At 30.8% G+C, this 26,649-nt stretch overlaps 1 protein-coding gene across 2 annotated transcripts; it reads left to right on the plus strand.

Annotated features, from left to right (window-relative positions):
• Nucleotides 1-26,132, plus strand: LOC106055620 (cohesin subunit SA-1-like). Of its 2 annotated transcripts, XM_056013283.1 has the most exons (30): nucleotides 1-81; nucleotides 2,303-2,433; nucleotides 2,795-2,852; nucleotides 3,167-3,277; nucleotides 3,814-3,987; nucleotides 4,719-4,923; nucleotides 5,964-6,115; nucleotides 6,298-6,371; nucleotides 7,400-7,523; nucleotides 8,039-8,137; nucleotides 8,659-8,738; nucleotides 9,298-9,529; nucleotides 10,618-10,732; nucleotides 11,604-11,707; nucleotides 12,178-12,267; nucleotides 13,020-13,109; nucleotides 13,767-13,826; nucleotides 15,016-15,159; nucleotides 15,581-15,651; nucleotides 16,587-16,674; nucleotides 17,107-17,187; nucleotides 17,943-18,035; nucleotides 18,706-18,862; nucleotides 20,594-20,727; nucleotides 21,477-21,578; nucleotides 21,831-21,899; nucleotides 22,585-22,661; nucleotides 23,482-23,616; nucleotides 23,982-24,136; nucleotides 25,117-26,132. In XM_056013283.1, the coding sequence occupies exons 2-30, from the start codon at nucleotides 2,348-2,350 to the stop codon at nucleotides 25,254-25,256; spliced, it is 3,300 nt and encodes a 1,099-aa protein (XP_055869258.1). In that variant the 5' UTR covers nucleotides 1-81; nucleotides 2,303-2,347; the 3' UTR covers nucleotides 25,257-26,132. The 2 variants fall into 2 exon arrangements, with proteins under 2 accessions (XP_055869258.1, XP_055869259.1); XM_056013284.1 differs by lacking the exons at nucleotides 1-81; nucleotides 2,303-2,433; nucleotides 2,795-2,852; nucleotides 3,167-3,277 and having other exon boundaries at nucleotides 3,848-3,987; nucleotides 4,750-4,923; nucleotides 25,117-26,131.
• Nucleotides 26,133-26,649: the final 517 nt, after the last annotated feature.

Below are 26,649 nucleotides of genomic sequence, written 5' to 3' on the forward strand. Positions count from 1 at the left end.
TACTTCTATAGCGCGCCAATTTGTATAGATCTAGATCTACTCTACTGTCTTGAGGTCTCCTAAGACAAGACATTGATTGTGGTACATTTAGATAACTAGATCTAGACTCTATATCTAATTATCTAGATATCTAGACTAGGCTTATATAGGTCTACGTCTATTTAATTTATAAGATTCTATTCTTTGTAACTTTGTTTATGTTACACTTTGTACAGAGCTAGACCTGGATTAACTCAATTAACTGGATAGTCACAGTGGATTAGTAGTTTTATAACTATTACTATACAGATTATAGATCTAGATAGTAGAAAAAAAGGTAGTAGAACTAGTCTAGATTCTAGTCTACTATAGACTATAGTAGTTGATTTTTAGAGACTATAATATAGATCTAGAAGTTAGAAGTACAGATCTAGACTAGAGTAATCTAGACCTAGATCAGTAGATGAGTAGATGTAGATGTAGCCCTAGCTAGTCGTAGAATAGGTCAAAGTCGACTAAAAAGTCTATATAACTTATAACTACTAAACTAGATCTAAATGTAGCAGTAGTACAAATAGTAGAAAAGCTATATTAACAATAAGTTATAACCGATATAATAATATAGATCTATTTATAGAGTAATTTATGCTATTCAAACACTAAGATAAGAAGATAGGCAGGCCAAAAATTCAAAGTTTGACTTTGACTGCACATTATTTGATAAAGGTTTGACATAGAAAAGAAAATGAAGTATCAAAATCTTCTTTAGTTTAGTGAGAATAAGGATAAGTACTTATATTTGTACCCCTAACCTTTAATTGTTTTTATATTTAACTTAAGGTCAAAGAGACCATGTCCATGTGTCTTCAATTAATTCAAACAAATTTTGTCACACTTTATTTGATTCCAAACACCAAAATTTATTCTAAACAGTCTCTATATTTTGGCATCAATAAACTCAGATTTTAATTCTGTATTAACTAAATTTTTAGATCCCCAGGCATAGCCTCTCACATGAAATCATAAAGATGTTTTCAAATTATGCATAAATACCAACACAAAAAATAAAAATTTGAACACACTTATTCTACCAAAATTAGGTCACTGGGATAGTGACTTCTACACTGACTTTTATAGTTATTTTATGTTTGTTTGATTAGATGTGTGTTAAATGCTTTGTGTTTTTTGTTTATTCATTTAATAAATTTGTAATACAGACTATCTCTTTTAGTATAGTACAGGATAGGATGACCATTCTTGCCTAAATTGCTGAATCCTTTTTATTCTTTCTATATAAATCTAGATCTATCTAGTAGGTCTAGTTCTAGGCATTTAACTTCATTCAATGTATCAAGTCTCTCTCCAAACATTTGCCCATTTATTCTCTATAACAAAACATTAACAAACAAACAAATATAATATAAGATCATTAATATTGATGTCAAAACTGGTTGTTTGGAATAAATTTTGGAATGAAAATAGTAATTTAATACAAACAACATATTATTTTTTTTTTGTATGAAATCACAACAACATGGCTTATGAATCAAATAAATCAGCTCCAAAAACAGAACAAATGTTGGCGGACTCATTAGCATAGACTTAGCCAACCAAAAAATATAGTCTTAATTACTCTAGATCTTGTTGATCATAGGCCTATCTATCTTGAATAATCTTGACAAAATATGCATTAAATCATCAAATGGATGCTTGTTTAATAACGATTAAAATTTTATCCTTCAAATTAATTTCACATTATAAAATTATATAGAATATAGATCTGAATGTTAAAATGATTTTGAAATCATTGGGACTGGGATTATTTATAGACTATTACTGTATAAATATTGATACAATTAAATTATTAATTGACAAGAATGCAGGTTTTCTGACTGTAGAAGTTATAGTAGTATAAGCTAACCTAGAACCTCAATTGCATGTCAGTCTTTCTTAAAATTCTTTTAAAGTATTTAAAAAAAACTTTCCATCAGCCACATTAATGATTAAGTCTTTGACTTTTTCTTCAAATATTCTATCATACTGGACAGTTGGATTTATTAACAAACAACTGGTCAAGTCTCAACTTGAAGATTCTTTAATAATCATGGACACTTTTTTTTTTCTAGGCTAGGCTTACTTTTTAGCCAATTTTCTGGACTGAGCATGACATAGCATTATTAAGCCTCTCGTTGACATGTAATGTGCATAACTAGATGAACACACTGATACACACAGGATGTAATTATCTCTTTTGAAGGAACGTCTGTCATTTATAAGAACATATCTGTGTATTGTAGCAATTGTATAACTTTTTTTTTCTTAGCTCTGGCTCATGGTTCATAATAAAGATTGTTGATTTCACCTGAGAATGTCAAGAAATCTAAATAAGATGCCTACTAAGAGACGACTTCAGAATGTCCTTGATGAACTTGCTGATGATGTGCTGAGTTTAAGGTATTGTTTTTTTTTTTGTTTTTTTTTTTAATCAATTTCTATTTTTTGAACAACACTAGATGGTGTGGAAATGCATTATAAACTGAAAAGTGTATTCAATATGAAAGCATATATTGTTCAAGAGAGCATCATTGTAAAAGAAAAGTATATCATAAATATGTCTTTCTAGCTTTTACCCTGTGTCATGCTTAAACTTGTAGTATCCACAAACCATTTAATGATACATTAAATTTGCTAAAGCTTACATAGTTAATAATAGATAGAAGCAACAGCATAGTTTTTCAGTTATAAAATACATTTTTCTCATTTTCTTTATAATTTTTATTATTGTTTTTATTTGGTCAATTTTTTTTTGGGTCAGGAGTGGAGGAACAGATGATGAAGATCCTATCTCAATACACATTAAACCTAAGTCTAAGGTAAGATCCTATCTCAATACACATTAAACCTAAATCTAAGGTAAGATCCTATCTCAATACACATTAAACATAAGTCTAATGTAAGATCCTCAAAACACATTTGAACCTAAGTCTAAGGTAAGATCCATAGATAATTTCTAATTAGAAATACAATCTAGAGGGACTTAAAAGTGTTTTGTCCAACTTCGTTTTTTTAGTAACCTTAGCATCCAGGTAAAGTAAGAAATTATCTGAAATTTGAACTTGCTTCATTTTGTTCATCCTATTTATCTATTTCTGTGATAAAATGTTAAATGAATTTTCATATCATTTAGGCAACAACAAGGACTGATACAATGATCAAATGTAAAATCTTGTCTGAGGATGAACAGGAAAATGAAGTTAGTCTATTTGAAATAGTGAAAGCTGGGAAAAACTGTCTTCAGGTAGGCCTATAGGCATCATTTAAAAAATATCTTAAAATATCAGTGGGCCTATTAGAACTTCTGTGAGATTTATTGAAACAGTTTCTGTATATATTTTAGTTCCTAAATGTATTTATTCACATCCTAACTCTCACTATTTATGACATCAATGGGGATACTTTCATTATTATTATTATTCTGTACATTATGGAACTTTCATTATGATATCTTTTTGTTTGGCTGCACTTGGGAATTGAGTGGTATAAAAAAAATATCAGTCATGTTCTATATGTCTGCATATAAAGAAGGGGGTGTGGCTGTAGCATTCACCTGTGGCCTAGGGTTAAGTAGAGTTAGGGAATTAGCATAGCAACCAACTTGATTTCCCCAACAAATGTTAAACACTGTTTAGAGCTTGTAGGTCTCAGAAACACACATAATTCTAAATATTCTATCCCAGACATTTCAAAGGCTTAATCTCTAAACTTTCAGAGACTATGGCCAAGTAATCTACCATTGCTCCTCTTCCTAATATAAATAAGAGATGTATTTTTCAGGCTGTTGTTGATGATTGGATAGATAGCTACCAGAAAGACAAGACTATTGCTGTACTTGAATTGGCACAGTTTTTCATTACCTGCTCAGGCTGTAGAGGCAAAATCACCAAGACCATGCTGGAGAAAATGGAGCCTTCAGAGATTGTCTCCAAAATGTCCTCTAACTTTGGAGCAGTAAGATAGCTTATGTGCATTTAAAATATAAATTCCCTTTTCTGTGTCAAGGGCTCTGGTAAAGTCTTAAAAATATGAAGTCATCTAGGGAAGTTACCAGAGTAAGATGTTGCACCATTTGATCTATGGGGAAAAAAAACATTATTTTCAATGCCAGATTAAGCATCCTTCTCAGGCTTTTCACCAAGATCATCATCTTCCAATAAGACATGCTCAATATTTTGCCTTTCAGGAAGAGCAAACCTCCTTTTGCTAATCATCTGAGAGTTAATATTGCCTTTACTTCTCGATTCATATGCCCATTCTTAAATATAAAAATGATCTAATATAGTAAGTAAATGGGTTAATGAATTCCTCAACTAAGTGGCCCTGAGGAGATGTCCAAAACTTATAATAAATCAAAAAACATACTCTGATGTGTAAGAGTACCTAGATCGTAGCACACTAATATAAACCTTAATGTTTTCAAATGGGAATTTTTTTTAGGACATTGTGTGTATACACTTGACATACAATATTATTAGCATACTAATGAAATTCCCTTTGAGGCCTAAGGAATCTTTTAATGGGTAGTATGAAATTAATCTTTCTCCCCAACAATAGTTATATTCTCTTTAGAGAGCACTGAGCTGGGAAGTTATTCTAAATAAAAATACTAACTTAAGTCTTGATACTTGACTTGGCCCATGCATATTTCTACACTTAGTTTTTTATATATTTTTTTTATTTAGGAAAACAGCCTCTATCCATTGATTCAATCAGGTGTGCAGTGGAAAAAGTTCAAAACTTCATTTTGTGAGCTAATTCAAGTTCTCGTTCGCCAGTGTCAAAATAGTCTCATTTATGACCAGTTCATGATGGACCGGATCATTTCACTTCTGATATGTCTGACTGATACACCAGTCCGTGCTTTCCGACACACAAGCACATTAGCAGGTAACAGAGTTTTTATAACTGGCTCACATTTTTGTTGTCACAAATGTCTGAGGTTTTAGAAAAAGCTGTCTAAACTTACTGCTGAAATATTCTGCTGGTTTTATTTATTTTGCATTATTCATGTCTTTTAAAGTACTACCATGCAAAATAGACTGAAACAAAAAAAAAAACATCAAGCAATGTCCCTATTGCTTCATTACTTGAAATGCTTATAACAATTAATTTGTGATAATGAAAATAGAAATGATAATGGTTGATTGTATATTTGAAAGTTGAAGTATTTGATTATTTATATTATTAGTATTATTTCTCAATACAAAGGTAACAAGCATGGACTTTTTACTTAATACACTAAAGTGAAAGCTTTAATTTGATAGTGGTTTTTTAAATTGAGTCCTCGGAACACTAAAAATCCATATCTTGAAATGAAATAAAAATGACAGTAAAAGATACAAAATGTTCTGAATATACATCAACAACGAACTGACAAAAACAAAGCGCAAGTAAACGAAAATAACTTAAACAATTCATATTAAAAATAAAAGACCTTTTCATAAACCACACTCTCTTGTATGTTGCATAAATCACACTCCCAAGACCCTTTGATAAAACACACTCTCTTGACCCTTTCATAAAATACACTCACTTGAATTTATCATAAACTTCACTCCCTTATCTAATAAAATACAGATGCTACTTCAAAAAAGATGGTTACATGCTATGCATGTTCCTAGGTCAATGTAGTCATGTAATAACTTAAATTCTGCCTTGACCCGTTCATAAAACACACATTCTTGAACTTTTCCTAAATCAAGGTTTCTTGAAATATTTTTTTTGAACTTATTTAAATATCAACTGCTTAGAAGTTCTCAACTTGAAGATTCATTCGCCATCTAAAACATACATTTAAAAAATTTCTTTGACCTTTTTTATTGAAATCTGGTTTCTGGACTAAATGCTGAATAGCAATGTGTGTAACTTAAAAAATATAGTCACCATGGAGAAGCTATTACCAATGTTTCTATCTGTAACTTTGACAGCCATGAAGCTGATGACTGCCTTGGTAGATGTTGCTTGCAATGTCAACCTCCAGTGGAAAAATATCAACAGGCAAGTTGTGTCTGAAAGAGAAAAAGACCAAAAAAACTGCTCAAAAGATCGTTTGGAAAATCTGTCAAGAAAATTACAAGAGGTAAAAAGATTTTAAAATTGAACATTTCCTAATCTATTGTATTAAGGATTAACACAAATTGTAGATTTAGAAAAGTGTAGCTTGTATTGTGAGTAGCATGCTTTAGATATTGTCTCTTATTAGCTAAAAATGTGAACCTTTTGAAAATTAGCTGTCATGTCTATTGTATATTCTCTGACTAGCTTGAAGAAAATGTGAGCGAACTGAATAACATGATTGCTTATATCTTCAAAGGAGTATTTGTTCATAGATACAAGTAAAACTTGTTTTTGTTGAGTGAAGTTTGATCTCACTTGTTTGCTCTTAATTTGTTTTGAAACATTCAAGTCATCTAGATATGAAGATTAATTAAATATAAAAAAAAAATTATCTTAGGAAAAAGTTTTTTATAATCAGCAAAATCTAAAAAAAACAAACAAAAGATGTAGAATGATTAAAAGAAAAATCTTTAGTATTGACGTAATTTGTTTTGGCTATTTCATAAGGTTATCAAATTTAGTTTTCTAGTTAGTTTATTTATCAGTATTTTGTGTGGGATTCCTCCAAACTTATTGTTTTCTAAGGTGTAAAAAAACAAAAACTATCCAGGTGTAGTACACTGCAACTACATAGGATATCGTTGCTGCCCTTTTTTTTTGTTTTACATTCTGATGTTTTATTAAACTGTTATTAATTTTTTTGGAGCTCACTGAGAATCTATCTCTCTTATTGCTTTGATTTATGAAAAAACTATTTTTTTTAACCATATTTCTAATAATTTTAAATCATGTTGAGATCACATTATATAAATAAAAATATTTAATTTTTAAATACACATTTTAAATGTTTTTTTTTTAATATATCATGTTCTTAATTAAATTCATTGATTCAATTAGCAATTTGAACCTTTTTTTTTTTCTTAACTTTGAAACTTATGAAATGTTTTAACCTTATCCATAAACTGCAGAGTTTGTTCCTTTTAAAGTGTATATATGTTGCATCTTACCATTTTTTTGTTATTTAGATACTCATGCACATAGTATTTATCTCTTGCTGTCAAATTAAAAGAAATCAGATTCTTTAATATTAAATTACTTCATTAGTTATATGAATTATTTTTTTAATGTAGAGACTATAAAATGTTTAACTAGATCCATTTTTGATAATCTGCATTGAATAAAAAGCAGCCTAGTTTGGAATGATATTGGATCATTTAGTGTGTTGGCCTGTCGTTTGAGTATATTGTTTTTTGATATCTTTAAAATTAAATCTTTTTATATTGATTTACCTCCCTTTATATTCTAGAGACACAGTGCCTACAATTCGTGGCCTGTGCCTATCAGAGGCCGGTGTTTGGATAAAGAAGTGTCCTGAAATGTTTTTAGATGACAGCTACTTGAAGTATATTGGTTGGTCATTGTATGACAAGGTAAGATGAGGACTCACACTATTTTAGCAATAACTTGTTTATTTTATGATCTTATGTTCATCTCATTCTGTTGTTTTAGCAAGATTTGAACATACAGATCTTTTTTCTTATCTAGTATAAATTCAAAATGAGGGGTGTGGTGACTGAGTGGTGAAACGCTTGGCTTCTGAACCTGGGATTCTGGGTTTGAATCTCAGAGAAGACTGGGATTTTGAATTTCTGGAGTTTTAGGGCTGGATCTCCAATGGGTACCTGACTTAAGCTGGCAAAATACCCATCTTCTTTTTTGAAGTATCGTCTGTATTATATAAGATAAAGTAAAGGTGGTAGGTAGTTGTATTAACCATAAGACACCCTTCTCATTAACTCTTGGCCAAAGAAACAGTTCACCTTAACATCATCTGCCCTACAGATTGAAAGGTCTGAAGGAGGACTTTACTTTACTTTTATAAATTCAACATAGATTTTCGATGTGAATAAATTTTACTAATAAGTAATTGTTCATGTTTCCTTAGGATGGAGAAGTGAGATTGTGTTGTATGAAAAGTCTCTTGCCATTGTTTGAGCAGGCTGAGCTCTTATCCCAGCTGGAGTTCTTCACAAGAGTATTTAAGGTACACATTTACATGCCTTGTAGCATTTTGTTTTTCAGCTTTGTGCAGACTTCTTTTCCACTGTTTACCCATCATTCAAAACAAATAAGTTGCAGCTTGCTTATGACTTCACCTTTATTTAAACAAGAAAGGATGTTCTTTCATCTAAATGAATTGAATAACACATCACAGCTAGTGAAGGTGATTTAAAAATGCTTTTTTTTTTTTAAATATGTGGACAGATCAATTAGTGTTTTTAATCTCCCCCACAGAGGTTGGTTGTTACAAAAAACTAAATAGGACTCAAAAATGAAAAAAAAGTCTTGATGAAAAAATTGAGTATTTATCAGATCTTAAGCACTCTTTCAACATTCCCAATTTTGAAAAATTGTCCTTGAATTATAAAAGTTACTATTAGTTTTTTTATGGTCTAAAGAAATTGCTACTTGTCCAATAATGTTTCATGACTAACTCTGTTGCCCAGTGTGAGGTGACATGAAATTCTCTCTGCTAATTCCATGACATTAACTTATTCTCTTCAGGATAGAATTTTGCAAATGACTATGGATAAAGAGACTAATGTAGCTGTGAAAGCTGTTCAACTGCTCACTTGCATATTGAAGTATGTAAAGTCTTTGAACCTAATTGTACTTTGGTCAAAGATAAATTGCCTTTAAAGCTGAATCAGTCACATTAGGTTGACTTGCAGCCTACATGTGCCCAGTAGTTTACTTGCGTATTGTGTGCTAAGCACAATGATCAACCTATTTTACTTTTAGCACTTTAAGCTATGCATCCATTTGAAACTTAGTAGAAGTTGTCACACTTGTACTTTTTTAATTGCTTCAACATATGTGTAAATACAAAATGTATATCAGCTCATTCTGTAAAAGGCTGGAACACGTTATTTCTTCCAGACCCATTCTCTGATCTAGCTGAAACTTTAAGCAATTATTTATTGTACTAACAAAACATGAATTAAAAAAATCATTCAATTAGTCAAGTATTGGTCATTAATTATTTTGTTTTGTATTGAAAAAGGGAAATAACTTCTACATTCTTGAGTGATATATCTGTAAGTGCAGAGTTCTTCCCCTTAGATAAGAATTTTTTAATTTTAGTTTTTTAGAAAAGGATTTTATTTATATTTTGCTTGTATTTGTTCGTTGCTTGATTCCCAGATACTCAAGTGCCAGTCATGAGATTGTGCTTTCAGACAAAGATTGTGAACAAATTTATTGTTTAGTTTATGCCACCAGACATCCAGTAGCTGTAGCTGCTGCCCATTTTGTCAACCTGAAGTTGTTTCAGGAAGCAGCTATGGCATCTCCTGCTAAAACAGCTAGTGGAAAAACTAGAAGTCCAAACACAATGTTCATGAAAGACTTGATACAGTTTTACATTGAGAGTGAAGTAAGGAGACTAGCTAAATGCTACATTTTCATTAAAATTAACTGTGGATTGAATGGTTAGCAAACCTTTGGAGTGATTCAAATGAGACTAACTGAATTTTACATTTTCATTAAGATTAACTGTGGATTGAATGGTTAGCAAATCTTAGATGGAGTGATTCAAATGAACTTGAGCAGAGGTTTATAACATTATGCTCGTTTAAGAGTTTATTTTTTGTGTGACATTTAGAAATGATCAATGTTCATCCCTTCATTTCTCTTGTTTTTCTTTTCAGAGAAATTTTATTGAAGATAATTTGTACTCTAGACATTCTGAACTATTTAATAAATCAATATTCTCAATGTCTATTATCTTGACATAATGTCTAGGCTAAATAAAAATCTCTCATATTTTTGCTTTTTTAATAGTCTGTGTGACAATGGCTCACTGTGTCTTATGAGATGGTTGATATACTTAGAATAGTCACTGGTTATGTGCTCTTCTGTTTAAGTCAGATCTAATATAAATCTTTTTATAACTAAACAGACCAATGCTGGTATGGTTGCCTGTTTTTTTTTAATGTATAAATGTTTTAGTCTATCAGACCTACTTTCCTTCTCATCTTCCAAGACTTTTCAGCCTCTTTTGTTGTAGGCAAACAACTAGATGACATGCAACGGCCACCCAAGTATTTTCATTGGATATATGTTGGGAACATCCAGCATTTGGCAACTATTAGGTCTGGCTCCCCATAGCAACTAATGCATAAAGGATGTTTTTCAGATTCTTTCTTCTTCAAATTTCAGACTTTTTGTATAATATATATGAAGAGAAGATTGCTCTTGACGTATACTTAATATTCATATCAATTCATCAATACAAAAACTAGATAAACTTGCTTTAATCCTCAAAATTCACTTTCAAGGTAGGGTGACTTTTTGTAAACTTATTACTGGCTTCAAAGATAATGGTTAAAAGGTCTTATTTTTCTTTTTGTCTGAATTTGTGTATTTATAGAATTTCTAATCTTGATCTTACATTTGAAAAAAAAATTTAATAAATTACAAATCCCTTCTGATCAGGGTCCACATAATTCTTTATTTGAATAGCTGAATGACCAGGCACCTTATCTAGTGGACAGTATGTGGGGAGTGAATAAAATGATGAAAGATTGGGAATGCATGACTGACCTTTTGTTGGAGGAACCTGGACCTCAGGAAGAAGGTTGGAACCTTTTAATTTTTAAGAAGTGATTTTAATTAGAAAAGAAAGATTTAGAGCATACACTATTACTTTATATTTTCTTTATCTAGATGAAAGATTTAGGCGAAATCTTTATTTAAAAAATGTTTATTTTTAGGACAACAAATTTTACTTATTACCTTTGCTGTTAGAATATTTTATGCTTGACATTACTTACTATTCTTAACTTAAGTCTTATTAATCCTTTAAAACTATGACAATTATAAGGTGTTTTTTTTTTTTATGATTTCTTTCAGTGGTAGAGCAAATATGTATCATTTCAGAGACAATGACATGAATGTCTGAGCATTAGCTGTCCCCCAACCAGCAGTTCCCCTCTCATGCAGCTGATGTGTCCAAAGGAATGGCCAATTGGGATCAGTGCGTAGTGATACAGCACTGATTTTCCCTCTGATTTGACTCTTGAAGTCTGGTCATATTTGGGTATAGATGCAAGGCAGCAGAGATTTGAATTCAGAGTTTTCCTTCTCCTGGGTGGGTAGCCAACCAAGGCTAATGAGTCCCTTCTGTCCCAAGTTTACTGGTTTAGATGTCAGTTTCCCTCCTTTGGCGCTTCTTCTTTCAGATGATAAATCAGGTTAACAGTTCTGCCAAACCCAATATCTGTATTAAGTGTGAAGGCCAAGTGTTGGACTAAAATAAAATAAAAATATTCTATGTGATTGTTTGTTTAATTTGGGATATTTATTTTTTGATGCCATAAGGATGTAAAAAACATGTGTGCCACAGTTTTAAGCAACATTTTGCATTTAATAGGCTGAGTTAGCTATTGTCTCCTTTATCTTCATGCTTTAAATACAAAGTACAGGAACACATTATTTTTGTGCCTCAGGTCTAGATGATAGTCAGGAAACTGTTCTGATTGAGATAATGTATTTTTGTGTCAAGCAGTCTGTTACTGGACAGTCTCCAGAAGGTAGAGGACCTCATAAAAAGGTTAGTAAAAACAAAAATTAGCTTTATTTAAAAAAAAAAATTATTTTGTTTAATTTTGCTAAAATCATGTACATTGTTTTACTTGTTGCTACCAGAATCAGTACATTTTGTTGATATGTAATCTGTCGAATTTCTATTTTTTACATTGCCACATAAAACTGTAGTTGTAGGTTTAATTCAAATTTTTAAAAGTTTTTTTCTTATGAAGTTAAATTTATTGTAATATATTTTTTAAATATTATTTCTTGTTCTCTTGGTTTAATTAATGTAAACTATGTCAGAAGTTTAATTTTAAGTTATACCAAACTGTTCTCCAAACATTTACAGTAATCCATGACAGTTGATATTTTCGATAGGTAAAAGAGATATTGAAGAATGTGCAGTATTATTCTTGTTTTGTCTAACACATTCAGGGAATCCTTCAAACTCATGTAATGAATACTGCTATCAAATCACTTTTTGTTTTTTAGTTGTCCACTAAAGACATTAATCAAATCAAAGAAGACAAAGAAAAGATAACCATGCACTTTATTGTTACTCTCCCTGAACTATTGATGAAGGTAAGAGAGTTGTAACTTCTACTTTCACTGCTGCTATCAAACTTATAAACTTTGTCTTTGCATCCTTGAACAAATCAGATTTCAAAATTACTGTTTGGATGAGCCATTGCCAGTCTATGTACAAGTTGTTTTTTTTTTATAAGTTTTTTACTTTCATAAAATTATTATAATTCTCCCGTTCTAAAGTAAATTTTTTTTTTTTTTTAAAAATTAGTTTTCAATTTGTGCCATTTTGTCCTATCATTTTATAGTGGTCATTTTCTAGGTGAAATTCTATTAAACTACCATTTTAATCATTTTCAAGGACATTTAACATTAAATATTAAAAACTATGTATTACATTTGAAATTAAAAAATAAAATTTATTGGAAAATCTTTAGTGAGCATATTTAGGACAGATTTCTCTATTTGAAAAGCATGAGCAAGAATGACTAGGTTAACTTATGGAATAGCATATGATGCTACAATCTTTTTTGAATGAAACTCTTTCATTTATAAGATTTCTTCCCCAGTGCCATTAGAGCATAAGACAGTTGTCAGAAATTGAAGACAAATGAGTTAGTATAGTTGAGTGATAATAATTGAAATACTCTCAAACAAAGCTTGTATGTGCTTTCCTTCAATAAACTCATTTTAAATAGAAAACAATAAAACAGGGTTTGAATACAGAATATCTTGTGACTCTTGGAAAGTAATAGCTGATTCTTTAAGAGCATATACACACATTCTTCTTTTTCATTTTTATTTTTCAGTATTTGATGGATCCAGGGAAAGTGACCCACCTCCTGAATATTGTTCTGTTTCTTAAGTTAAAATTATACATTAAAGCAAGACAAAAGAATGTAAGTAATCTTGTAGATGGATTCACTGACATTCATATAATCCTACAAGAATAGGGACATTTTTTTTACACTAAATTTTTCTGTATTATTGAGTAATGAAATCCGATAAATAGAGTTAATCCTTAAAAGAAAACAAAACTCTATTTAATTTCATGCCTTTAAACAATATCCATACATGAAATAACATTATTAAAGAGCTATCCATTTTTTTAAAATAAATATGCAAGAAGCTATGAGATGTCATTGCTGTATTGCATTGGAGTTTGTCTATAAATAAAATTGAATAATTGATGGTGAGGTAACTCAAACCAAACTAAATAAGAGCCAACCTACTCTTGTCCTAAGCAATTGGCTTTTCGAGGCAAATTTATAAAAGACTTTATGTTCACTGAAAATATGAAATCTATGATTATGTTAGAGGTGAGTCTGATATAAATAAATGATACAAAGTTGTTGTTTTTGTTTTTTACTTGAATATAATGAAAACCACTAAACAACCATCAGCACATTAACAAGGTCCTAGGTCCAATGTCTATAGTAAAATAAAACATTTAATAATGATTGAAATATTCTGTAGGGTACCCTAATCCTAAATAGAGTAAACTTACAATTTTATAGCAATAATTAATTAATATTTTTATTGCTTGATTATTTTAGAGTCTTCAGCTATTGTTGGAAAATATTAAAACTGTTATGGAGAGACACTCCAGTGATGAGGTAGGTACTTCTTATAATTTTTGTTGTTAGATCTTGGCTTTAAACACAAATATTCTGGAAGAATGGAACATGATGGCTGGTTTTAATCCTACCAGCTCTGTGTCCCTGAAACTGTCCCCTATGCCCTGAGCTCCTGAGAGCCTAACCCTTCTTTACCTAGTATCTTTGAAGCTCGAGATCTAATAAAAATCATTTTTTCTTGTCAATCAATCATTCAATGGAAGTAAATACATTAGTCTTTATCCTATTTTTACTTATGAGAATCTAAATCAACTAAAATATTGATCAACTTTAGGCTTATATTTACCTGCATTTTATGTGCCTGGTTTATGTTACTTGCAAATTTTTATGTCAAACCACAGCAATGCAACATAAACACTTGGGCACAGCCATTTGCAAAGCTAAACACATAGTTTAATTTTGATTGGTTGGTTATTCGACTCGTTTTTTTAAATGAAATAGGCAAGTACTGAAAAAGCAATTCTCCAGCATTGCTGCTATTTTCGGAAATTACAGAAAAAGCAGTCCACCAGTCTGGTAGTGTTAAGTGCCTTTGTGGTTTAAATTACCTTGAATGTTGATGTTTTTAATTTGAGTAAGATCCCATTACCCAAACATTACCTGGTTGCGTGGAATGTGCTTTGGAGTGTCATCATAATGTTTCGAAGTTCCAACTCTATCCTACCTGTTATGAAGGAATGTCCAAAAACTATAAAACAAAAACAAATAGCCCAGTATCACTAAGAACCCTGTATTGCTGTGTGGAGCATCTGAGAACAGCACACTTTTCCAAGGTACAGACTGCTAAAGAGCCAATATTTCATCTGCAAAAATCTGAATAAAAAAAATTGATTTTAGAATGTTTACCTAGCTCTTCCTTTATATTGCCAATCTCCTCAATTTTGACATCATTATATCTGGTAAGAATTCCAATGTTGAGAAACTTTAGTCACTAATTTAAAAAATGGATGTCTTGATTATGGATCATTTTATCATTTAGATTGAAAAACAATACTTTGAAGGTTGTGAGCCAGCCAGGAAAACCAATGACTTGGCAGAATTTAAGTCATTGGTTAACATGCATGATGCATAGGATGTAATCATCTTCTTTTTTGAAGTAACGTCTGTATTTTATAAGACTAGATATTTCAAAAAATTTAACAACTCTTTTATCTCTTTTGATCCCCAGGTTTTAGAAACAGGTTCTAAATGTTTACAATATTTGTGCAGTGAAGAGACTTCTTTAACTAGCATATGTCAAATTGTTCTCAGATCTCAAGTTGATCTTTTTGTTATCAAATTTTTAAGAGCAGTTGATCTTGTGTTTAGGAAGGTCAGTGACATGCTTGTTTTAATTACTAACTTATGGCTTACCAAATAATTCCGACATTCAATGATATAGGTTTTAAATATATTTTTTTCCATTTCAACTTTTTAAAAATAATTGTTACACTTTCTGGTGTAACTGTTCACTGTGCAGAAATTTATGAACAATCTGAACCCATAAGATAAGTTTTAACTTTAACAAATATGGGAACAGAAAGTTCATTTTAAAAGGATAGAATTTCAACTAAATTTCCTATACACTAGTCGTAATGTTTGTTTTTTTTAATTTCATTCCACCTTATTTTTGTAAAAGTTATTTCCTATTAATGTAATAACAAGAAAAACTTAACATTGTATTATCTATTTGTTTTCTAGCTTACTTAAAATATTCATTTCAAACTTGTATGACTTAAATTGTCTGTTTTAAGGAATCGTCCCATATTGAAGATGATGTATACTCCATGCTTTCTGCTTTGAGAAGAGTTTGTGCCTTTTATTTGTAAGTAAATCCTAAGTTAAAAACTTTTTTTTTTAAAGTATTTCTTGAATACAAGAGGGAAAGTGATTTCTTTTTCAGACTATGTTTGAGGACAGGTCAAGGAGTGTGCCACTTAAAGACCACCACAATGACTAACTGGGATATGGTAGCCTAATTGGTAAAGTGCTTAACTGAAGGTTGCAAGTTTGAATCCTGATGGGGTTTAAAGAAATTGGATCTTTAGTATACCTACATAACTTTATTGTGTCAAATTATTACCTAAAGGTGGAAGTAAAGTTGTTGGTTGCATTATACCCATGAGCTTTTGACCATAGATACAGGCCTTAAATTGGCTCCTGCTTGGAAACAGTCCTTATATGAGACAACTAGGCCAATAGGGAAGCAAAATAAGAGTCCCATTGCCCCAGGGACGCTGTGATGCATAGAAAAAAGGAAGGATTTTCCACTGTGTACTTGTCCTTCAGCCTCGTCTCTAGTCCCGAGAGTCTTGAGATTGAGACATTTATAAATATTAACATTCTTTACTTGTCCTATACTTACATTATAGATATTAAGTCACATTATTTGACAATACAAAAATTGAATTTTAAGATTTAACATAGCTTTATTGTCCTTCATAAATCGACCACCTGTGGACAATGGTTTTGCTTGCCCTGGATGTGGTAAAATATGTAGGTCACATCTGGGGCTGCACATCCACAGGAAATACTGCATTTTTTTTTTTCTAATCTTCGGACTCGAAGACAAGTCTTATTAATGTCCTTCATATTTTATAATTTTATGCAAATACTACAAATAGTCTGGCCTATTGAAGGAGCCCTCTAGACAAAATGGCTCATAACTCAGCCACAGCCTCTTGCTTAGCACTCAATTTCTTTTTATTCTTTCATCTTTTAGACCTGGATATTTGACTCTACCAACTTTGTATTTGACAGATACCATGATCTATCAAGCTGGGAGATTTGGGAAGATCTTTTCTTAGTGCTTAGGTCTGTGAGTGAAAGAGATGACATTCCTGAGGAGGTAACTTAGTCAACACATTGTAATAAATGAAATGAAATTTGTAGTGGCTAATATAAAAACAAATGTAATACTATAACAACAGTGTGGCTTAATACATTTTTATTATCCCAAAGGAATTTGTTTTTTACTCAAAGATTTGAAAATAATTAATATGTAAATAGACATGATAATAAATAATATGATAATAAATAATGCTGACAAGAGAGAACAAAATACAAAATCTTGTAGCCTTTTCTAGATAATGAAAGAAACAAACATTTGGTTCACTTTTTGTAAATAAAAAAAAAGTAAAATTTGATAGTTTCCAAAAACATTTAAACATAACATAAAGTGAGCTTATTCTGAAAATGTGGATGAAAGTTCTCATTTTCATGCATTTCTAATGGTTCATCTAACATTTCTATAAAGATGCTATTGAATTATTTCTATCAGATTGTTGTGAAAACATTGCAGTCTTGTTCTATGGCAGTCATTTTTTACTATAAGAATTTGAATGGGAAGAATCCTGATCTAGTAAGTAATCATGACATATTATCCATCTACTAATGATATTCCAAGAGCACACTGAGCAAGCCATTGCATGAAAGATGCACTTTATAAAAGTAATTAAAATAAATAAATGAAAAAACATGCAGGGATCGCCAATGAGTTTGTGTGTTAACTTCATCGGATTGATAAAGCTTTAATTTTGTACAATTGGACAGAATAGAAAACATTTTTCCTTGAACTACCATTGCAACCAATTATAGCAATATACATTGTTTGATAATAAAAAAGTAAAGGAATTTTTTATGTATGTATTAAGATTAGCATAATTTAATTTTTAAAAAATATTTGCTTCTAAATTCTTCAACAAAGAAGAAACACAATTAGGCAGAATGTTGTTATTTGAAATTGTATTTTAAATTTAGTGGTGAATTTTAAGTTCGCTAGCAAAATTAACAGCACCTCTGATATGTATATATTGTCCTTGAGACCCTTGTATGCAAGCATGCAGTAATGCACGTTGTCACCAATGTCAAACAGTGTGGGCAATATGTTGTTTTTTTACAAAACATGTGAAGAAAAATGATACAGTTCATTGATTCAAAATTGCATGGAGAGTCTAACTTTACCTTATCTTTAAGCGTTTTTTATGTTTCTGACAAATGTTTTGACACACCTCCATTGTAATGATTTTCAACTCTATAAAAAATGCATGTTGAACTTAATTTAAAAGCTCAGCTACACTTGTATCGGTTAATGACACTATTAAACTATATCTCTAGGAAGAAATGAAGAATCTGAGACTCAAGCTGGGTTTTTTGATGCAAAGTTTTCAGGAGTATTTGTTCCATGACTCTGATCACATCAAGGAGCAGGTTACTATATCTTAAGTATCTTGTTAATTAACCAAAGATATACACAAGCTCAAGTAGGTAACTAATCAAATTTCAAAATAGACTTCAAAAGGTTTATTGCAAACACATTTAAGTTAGCTTTGGAAGTTTACAATGAGCAATTTGTAATGGAACAGATGTTCCTTCAAAGAAAGCTTTTGTTCATAAACATTGTTATGATATTTAATATAAAGTATGGCTCTGGTCATGATTTTGAAATGTTACTATAGCTGTAGGTGTGTGCAGTTTTTCTCACTAGAATATAAAGCTTATTTGTATTACAACAAATTTAAGAGAGTAGTAAGGTTTAAATGGAAAAATTCTGACAACTAGTGTATCATCATTATTGAAGGGAGTGCAATGTACCACTTATATTTTTTTTTAATTTTTTGTTACAGACATCCCTTCAAAAAATAAGATGATACATCTAGGTTGACAGATTATCTTATAAAACTTCTTATAACAGTAAACAATTTTAATAATTTAAAAACATACACATCAACTTAAATGAAGTGTACAAATCTGGGACATATTTCAGATGAACATGTTATATAGATAGGTGCATTACATTTATTCTGCATATTATTATCTCACAACCCAGTCTTTATTTTTAGATGTTTAAAATTGAGCTATACATAAATTTGACTTTCAGGCTTTTCTGGTTCTATGTGATCTAGCCATCATTTTCAGTCCTAACATTGCTGAAGACAACCCACTCCTGATGCCAATTGTTTTTAATGTAGATACAAAGTTGACCTCATACCTGACAGAGTTTCTGCTGATGAAAGTTTTTGTAGAAGATGCTGAAGGTGAGTATTAACCACAACAATAGGATCTGTCATATTTCTGTTGATTATTTTTTGAAATGGAAAAAAAGACCTTAAAATTCTTTCTCATGGTAGAAGTGTTTTGTTTGTTTGTAAAATGTTTTACATGTTCCATATGTTCCTTCAGAGTTGAAGATAATTACTTCCTAGTCCAACCTCCCGCAGGACGACGGGGGATGGGAGCGGGCAGGGTTTGAACCCTGGACCATCAGTAAATCTGAATTACAGTCCAGCGCGCAAACCGCACGACCAGGCAGCCATCCTGGTATGGTTTATTAAACTGAAGTTCATCCTATCAGTTAGATAATTCTATTTAGATAAATGTGTCATTGCTCACTCTTTTTCATTTCTCTGCTTCTATTTTATTAGTTATTAATGGATGACTAAGAACATAGGCGTTTTGTTTTAGTTAATATAGCTGACTTAAAAGCATTTATTTATAATAAGACACTGTACTGATTGTTTAATATTAATCTTTGATGCTATTGGCTTGTTTAGTATTTGTTTTCAAGAATCTAACAAGTTATCAGATGTTTTCAATGTAGCCAGAGAATCTTTGAGGAAACTAAACTGGGCTATTTAAAATATAAGCATACTGGGTATAGCAATATGAAGGCAACATTATTGTCTATTGTCACTCTCTAGCTGAATATTAAATATCACATTCATGAGTAGGCCTAAACACTGCGTCAGGGACATAACCTTGAACTTGTTTACAGCAGGTACTTCTTCTTCATCTTTCTCATTGTTATGTTGGAGTGTTCATATGACTAGACCAATACATGAGATGAACTTCGCAGTGGTTTCCAAATCAGGGAGCTCTCCATATAGTTTTCTTTCTATTGGGGTGATTTGGGGCCAATGTCTTATACGGGCCTCTTGGTAGAGAGAGCAGTTTTGGGGGACGTGGTCGGCATTTTCTGGTGATACTCCACATGGGCAGATTTCACTGGTTCCAATTTTGAGCTTCCGGAACATGTTTTGTCGCATTCTGTTGTGTCCGGTCCTGAGTCGAAAGATTAGACGTTGGTCTTGTCGGGATAGCTTATAGTAAGCATCATCTTTCTTGTGATACAGCAAGTACTGAAAGAATGAAAATTACTTAGTTTATTACATCACAGTTGGTGAGAAAGGATTGGAATAGATGGAAGCTTGTTGCAATGTCGTAATGTCCCCTTGAGAGAATCTAGATTTTATGAGTCCTGCAGTAAAAAGTATTTAAAGAAGAATGAACAGACTATCAAAGTTAATTTTTGTTCATAGATTCAGTTCATTTCTTTAATTTACATTATTAGTTTAATGTAACAAAAATACTTATTTGATTTCAAATTTGTGATTCTATTGGACCTTTTATTCTTATTGGATTTATTAGTTAAAGCATTTTAACTTTTATTCTTAAATTTCTTATATGCTTTGTTAATTTTCAAGTTAAGTTTTATGTTATGACAAAGAATCCGAATGAAATATATTGAAATATTTTATTGCAACAGAAGATATGTTATGAAGATATACTGAATTGAATTAAAATATTGACTTGATACTGATTCAGTAATTTTTCAATGCAAAAGTCATTTTAGGACTTAAAATCAGTCTTTCTAGTGGTAAACAAATCTTTAAAAACTTAAATGTCTTTTAGAATCTTATTTGTTAAGTGAGAACACTATCATCTTTTAACCCTGTTTTATTACTTGCTTGTATCATATTTTTCTAAAGATACTGTCTCAGAAGCTATGAAGCACAAAGAGTTAACAAAAAGAAGAAATTTCTTGTCAAGTTTTGCTAAGCTCATTGTCTACAAAGTCATTCACATCAAAGCTGCGGCCATCATTTTCAAACATTACATCAAGGTAACACTGCAGCTAGTGATTTAGATTTACTGTCACTCTGGAGCTATAGTCTTGTGTGAAATTATTCAATAATAAATTTGCTGACAATATTATGAAATAACTATTTCTGTAATCTCACTTTGCTGCAATCCCTACTATCTTCAACATAATGTTGAAATAAGCCAAAGTGTATTGCACAAATGGGTTACAATTCAAGTTCTTTTTAACATTTCTCTCCTAGATGTCAATTTTTTCAATTCTTTTCTTTTGTCTTATAGCAATTTTTAACTCTTTCTCTCCTAATCAATGATACCATCGTTGATTTTGACCTCATTAAATTAAATTGTTTAATTTTTTAAACTTGGCTTTGAATTATATAAAAAGAGCTTGCATTCCCTTTCTATACCAAATACATTTTCTGAAAACAAACGACAAAGCTATTGAAGCCCAAACATAACAGTGGTAGTGAAATAGTAAAAAGCAAATAAAGAATTCCTTCAAAACGTGGAAAAATAATTACGGTGAGAAACAGTTAATGATCATTGGGTAATCTTTGTCTGTCTTTGATCATTTTTTTGTAATAACAGTCGCTCTCATTAGGAATGTCTGAAAGATAAAATGATCATTTAGTTGCTTTTAAATATTCCTTTAAAGTTTGTGTAGTCAATTTGTAAATGTACAGCATTCATCACTTGAAGTAGATTGGTTGCAATTTATTGGAGGATTTTCTTTTCCTATTATCTTAAAACTTCTATGACATTATCTTCTAGTATTCTAAAGAGTATGGAGATATTATCAAGTATACATTGACTAAAGCCAGGGAAAACAACAAAGTGGCTACTTCTAAAACTCTAGCAATCAGTCTTCAACAGGTAAGACATAAAGTAGTTAACAAGTGCATTAACAATTTACTAGTTTGAACAACTTTTGTTTCATGGTCAATAGTTCTTTTTTTTTTTTTTTAATTATTCATAATACAACCGGTAATGATTGATCTTATGTAGCTTCAGCAAAAAGCCTACATTATGTCAAAATAATTTAAGTTCACAAATAGGTATGTTATATATATTTCATGTATATATATATATTTGATATAAGATTTGTCAAATGTTTGTTTTCTAAAGATGTTTCATGAGCTTCAGGCTGAGCAAGGAGACATTCAATGTTCTTCTCCAGCATTTCAGGCAATCAAGGTAATGAAACATAGTCTTAACTATTTTCATTTTATTAACTCTAGAGCATCTTATCTAATTATTTGTAGATAATCCTTTAAAAAAAAAAAAAGGATTTTTTTTTCAACCTTCCCAAGATTATATAAAACAATTATTTCTTCTTCATTTAAACCCACACTCTGCTTGTTGTGAGTAGTTATTGTATGTGTATTTCTTAGCATATGGAATTGAATATATATTTCTATTTGCTTGCATTATGCTGAATGTTCTATTAGTTTTTTATAATGCATTTTTAAATTATGATAGAAAGCTTTATGAATGATCATTACTTTATTTTGTGATCTTACTAATGGTGTAACAGCTGTTAGCTGAATTGTCATTTCATTAATCTTACAACTGTTTTTGGGATTAACAAACATGAGGCTATTCTGGAATTGGTTTGTCTAAAGTAAAATAGCACAAAAAAGTTGTCTTCTCTTATTTTGTAATTGTTCATGAAACTTTAAACTATAGCTTTTCATTGCAGAAAATTTTTTTACTAAAATATGGTACTCAGAATGACAAAAACTTATTTTCTATTCCATTGAAAGAAACATTTAGAAAAAACATTTCTCTTACTTGTGCCGTCTGGCTGAACTAGTTAAAGCCAAGAATTATTGCACATGCCTATCTGTAATTTTTTTTAATGTGATGCTTTCTCTTGCAGGAGCTTGGGAAAAAATTTGCCCTTTCTTTTGGACCAGATGCCATTAAGAACAGACAAGCTATAGCAGCTATTCATATGTAAGTATTTTTATAGCAAAAGTTAAGTGATTGACACAATGATGTAAAATTCACCAGCCTCATTAGTCAAGCCAATAGTCATCAATGGGTGTTTTGTTGTGGGCACAATGATTAATCATTTTTTCTCAATTCTGTCAAAAATGACGTGTCCCAAAGAGCCTGCATGGTCTGGGAGCACATGAGACACCCTTGCTGCGCCTGTGTTATAGGCTCCTTAGGCCTGAACAAGCTATTATACACAAAATGGCTACTGCCCCATTTACTCAAAAATTGCATGGTTCGGTACAAACTTTGATGCACAGTCCTTGCTGCGGGGAGGAAGAGAAAACTATCTCATATCCTTTTCAATGTCCCAGATTTGCTTAATTTCATCTCAACAGGTCTGGGAAGCCACCAGCTCTTGACCTGTAGGGTGACATAAGTGCATTATGCATTACAGCTGGGTTTCTGACCGGGGCTTTTGCAAGAGATGATTTGAGTCTCTCTCTCAAGCCCTCCATCAAATAGAGTTTTATGATGCAATTTTATTTTTGAAATAATAGGATTTAATATTGAGATTCTCCATTGAAAAGTCAAGAACTTCACCAATTTTCACCATACACCAAATTTAATTGTTTTTCAATAATTGTTAACTATTTTCTTTTTTTTTAATGACATAGTCATTGTACAGTGACTATTAACTCTACAAACATTGTACTCTTTTTGCACAATTCCTTCATTTAGCACATCATTTTGTTTAGAAATGTCTTTCATGATTCTTTGGATTACAAAGCCTTTCTTTGTTTGAGTGATCAAGTATTTTATTCTTATACATCTTCAGAGAAGGCATTTTGTTCAGTTTGACTCCACTAGAAAACCCAGACAAAGGGCCTGATGCTGCTCCACCTAATATTACATTCCTTGAGATTCTGTGTGAGTTTACCTGCAAGCTGATAAAACAAGACAGAAAAAATGTGTAGGTGTTTTGTATTATTTTTTAGAATGTTTAAGATTTTCATGTCAATTATAATTATTCCTCATTTAATGAACATAATTATATTTTTGTAATCAGAAAAATTATTAGTCCTTAAAAAAATATTTATGCTTATTGATTGTAGGGATTGTCAAATCAATAGTCATCAATAGGCCTTTTACTGTAGAAACTAGTCAATATTTAAAATAGATACAATAAAAAATTGTGTTTTGATTTAATTAATTTTCATTTTCTGTTTGTTTTACCAATGGAATGAAAAAAATTCTTCAAGTTTTTTAACTCACTATTAAGTAAATCATGCAAATACAAATTTTGATGTTTTTTTTTTTATGTGTGTGTGTTTTCAGACTTGAGTACTTGGACAAGATGATTTCCAAATCCAAATCACATATGAAATCTGATGACTGGCAGCCTTTTTTCATTTATAGGAATGGCTTACTTCAAAGAGAAGAATCAAGTTCTGCCAGAAGAAAGCACCTTGAAGAAAGTAGTAGCCCAGAATGTGTGTGCTTTTGTTTTATCTACTTATTAACCCTGAGCAAATACTGTTTTTGTTTTTTTTCCACTTCGAATTCAGATACTTGTCATTTGATTCATAAACTGAAAAAATTGAACTGAATAGGAAGGGCACGAGGAGATTGATCCTATGCTTAATGTTAACAAGTTATTATATCCTTTGTAAAGAGAAGTAAAGGTTACTTATTGAATGAGGCAGTGTGGACAGATGATAGTACACAGAAATGAAGTATAAAGATAACTTGAGGTTATCTCCCCATCAAAGATTGTTAGTTATTTTAAAACATTGAGAAATACAGCCTGGATCATGCCAAAACATTTTTGTGAATAATGTCATTATTCCATATTTTTAGAATACTAAATTTTATTCAAATTGAATTTGAATACCAGTCACCGTTTGATATTTTCAAGTATTTGCTCATGGTTATTCTATATCTTTGTGTTAAAATGTAAATATCCATCAATCAATTATCTAGATAAGAATTAAAATCATTAGTACTTAATGTTACCGAAATTCACATTAAAAACAATGTCTATCTGCATTCATGTTGTATGGTTTTTAACATGATTCATCTTAGACATCATGAGAATCGTAATAACTATTTTCATGAATGCTTCTTGAAGGGTACATAGGTTGACATTTAATTTTTATTATCTTTTGATGTTTCTGTATCTAAGTTAACATATAAGGGGTTTAACTAAAGGGTGAAATTTTATAGGAACCAATCTGTGTACATATTACATTCATGTACATGTAAGAAATACGAACTAGATATTTACTATGTAGGCCTACTATACTTATTTAATGTTTCTTTGTCTTAAGAAAACTTTCTCCTTTGAAAGTTACCAGCTCTTGTTTCAACCACTTCATCATTATTCCTTGTAGAAAAAAATAGCACTAATTCATGTTAGACTTTTAAAATGTTTTTATGCTTGTAATTTTTTTTTCCCCCAAATATTCTCTAGCCTCCTCAGAAACAAGCTATGACCTGAGAACACCAAGCCCCCAAGGTTTACAGCCACTAACATCCACAGTCAGTCGGCCTGCCTACCAGGATGTGGACTTATCTCCCATTACAGAGATTGAGAGCATCACTTCTGAGTGATTTGTTGTCTCCCATTGCAGAGATTGAAAACATTGCTTGCCAGTAAATTGAATTATTGTTGTAAATGTTGTTTCCATTATTGCATAAGGATACTTTTATGTTCATGGCTCTTGCACAAGATGTCAAAGAATCAGGTTTGACAGAAAAATCTGAGTTTTTCTAAATAAATGATGTAAACTAGGAATTTAAGGTAAAAATTGTTTGCATTATTTATCAGTGAATATCTACATAAAACGATTTCATTTTTTTCGTGGACCACTAGCAAGGCATCTGCATTTACCTTGACCATCATGTATATAGTGTTTAAATTGTGTTGATATTTAAATATTACTATTGGCTTACTTTGTTATATTTATATTTCATTACATTTGTATTTTATTACTGTTGGTTTATTTTGTTACATTTTACATAAAACATGTTACTATGTCTTGTATACATTTTCAAATGTCTTTATGGAGTGTTTGGATGTTTTTTTAATCTTTATGTTTTTCCTTTTTTTAAAAAAACAACTTATAATCATTTTAGTGTTTACAAGTTGTTCTCAACCAGCCCACAATTTTTGTTACATGTAATAAAAATTTATTTGAACACAATGGTGATTATTTACTCGTTTGATGCAAGTGTCTGGGAAAACTGGGATTGTACAGTATTTTCATGCCTATAACCCAGCATAAAATACAAAAAGCATGACTTGCTGTAAACTACCGGTATATAAAGTTGTTGCATATCATGGTATTTTAAAGATGCTATGCTACATTGGTACTATTTGTTTTCTTGATGTTTATAATGAGATGTTTTTAAAGCTTTCCACTATTCATTTCAAATCCAAGCTGTTAACTATATGAGGTATAAAATACCCGCTGGTTTACCATAGCTTGTTATACTATGTTTATGAGTAAAATAAATTTATTAAACCTTGCACAGCTGCTATTCATTTGTAAGAACTTGTGTAACCCACATGTTAGATGGGTGAAAATACGGTAATCAAAAATGCATAATACATATCTACTAAGTCATTTTAATTATTATTATGGATTCCATATTTAACCACACAATTTTTTTAACACAGTAATTCTTTCCTTTGCATTCAAAAATAACTCCACACGAAATTTGTAGATTTCACAAAATATATATATACAAAAGTATATTCTAATTGGATATAGATGAACTATGACTTTGTTGCACAACTAGAAGATATAAATATTTTTGTGAATGATGTCATTATTCCATATATCTAGAATACTAAATTTTATTCAGATTGAATTTGAATACAATCACAATTTGATTTTTTCATATGCTCATATCTTCATGTTAAAATGTAAATATCCATCAATCAATTATCTAGATAAGAATTAAAATCATTATTACTTGATGCTACCCAAATTCACATTAA

Source organism: Biomphalaria glabrata, chromosome 15, assembly GCF_947242115.1.
Source record: "Biomphalaria glabrata chromosome 15, xgBioGlab47.1, whole genome shotgun sequence".
Classification (NCBI taxonomy): Eukaryota; Metazoa; Mollusca; class Gastropoda; family Planorbidae; genus Biomphalaria; species Biomphalaria glabrata.

Bases quoted from the DNA above. Each gene is read 5' to 3' on its own strand.
- LOC106055620 (XM_056013283.1), top strand. From the start codon at position 2,348: ATGTCAAGAAATCTAAATAAGATGCCTACTAAGAGACGACTTCAGAAT. The intron at 2,853-3,166 runs GTAAGATCCTAT...CATATCATTTAG, and splicing joins ACATTAAACCTAAGTCTAAG to GCAACAACAAGGACTGATAC. The intron at 15,160-15,580 runs GTCAGTGACATG...GTCTGTTTTAAG, and splicing joins TTGATCTTGTGTTTAGGAAG to GAATCGTCCCATATTGAAGA.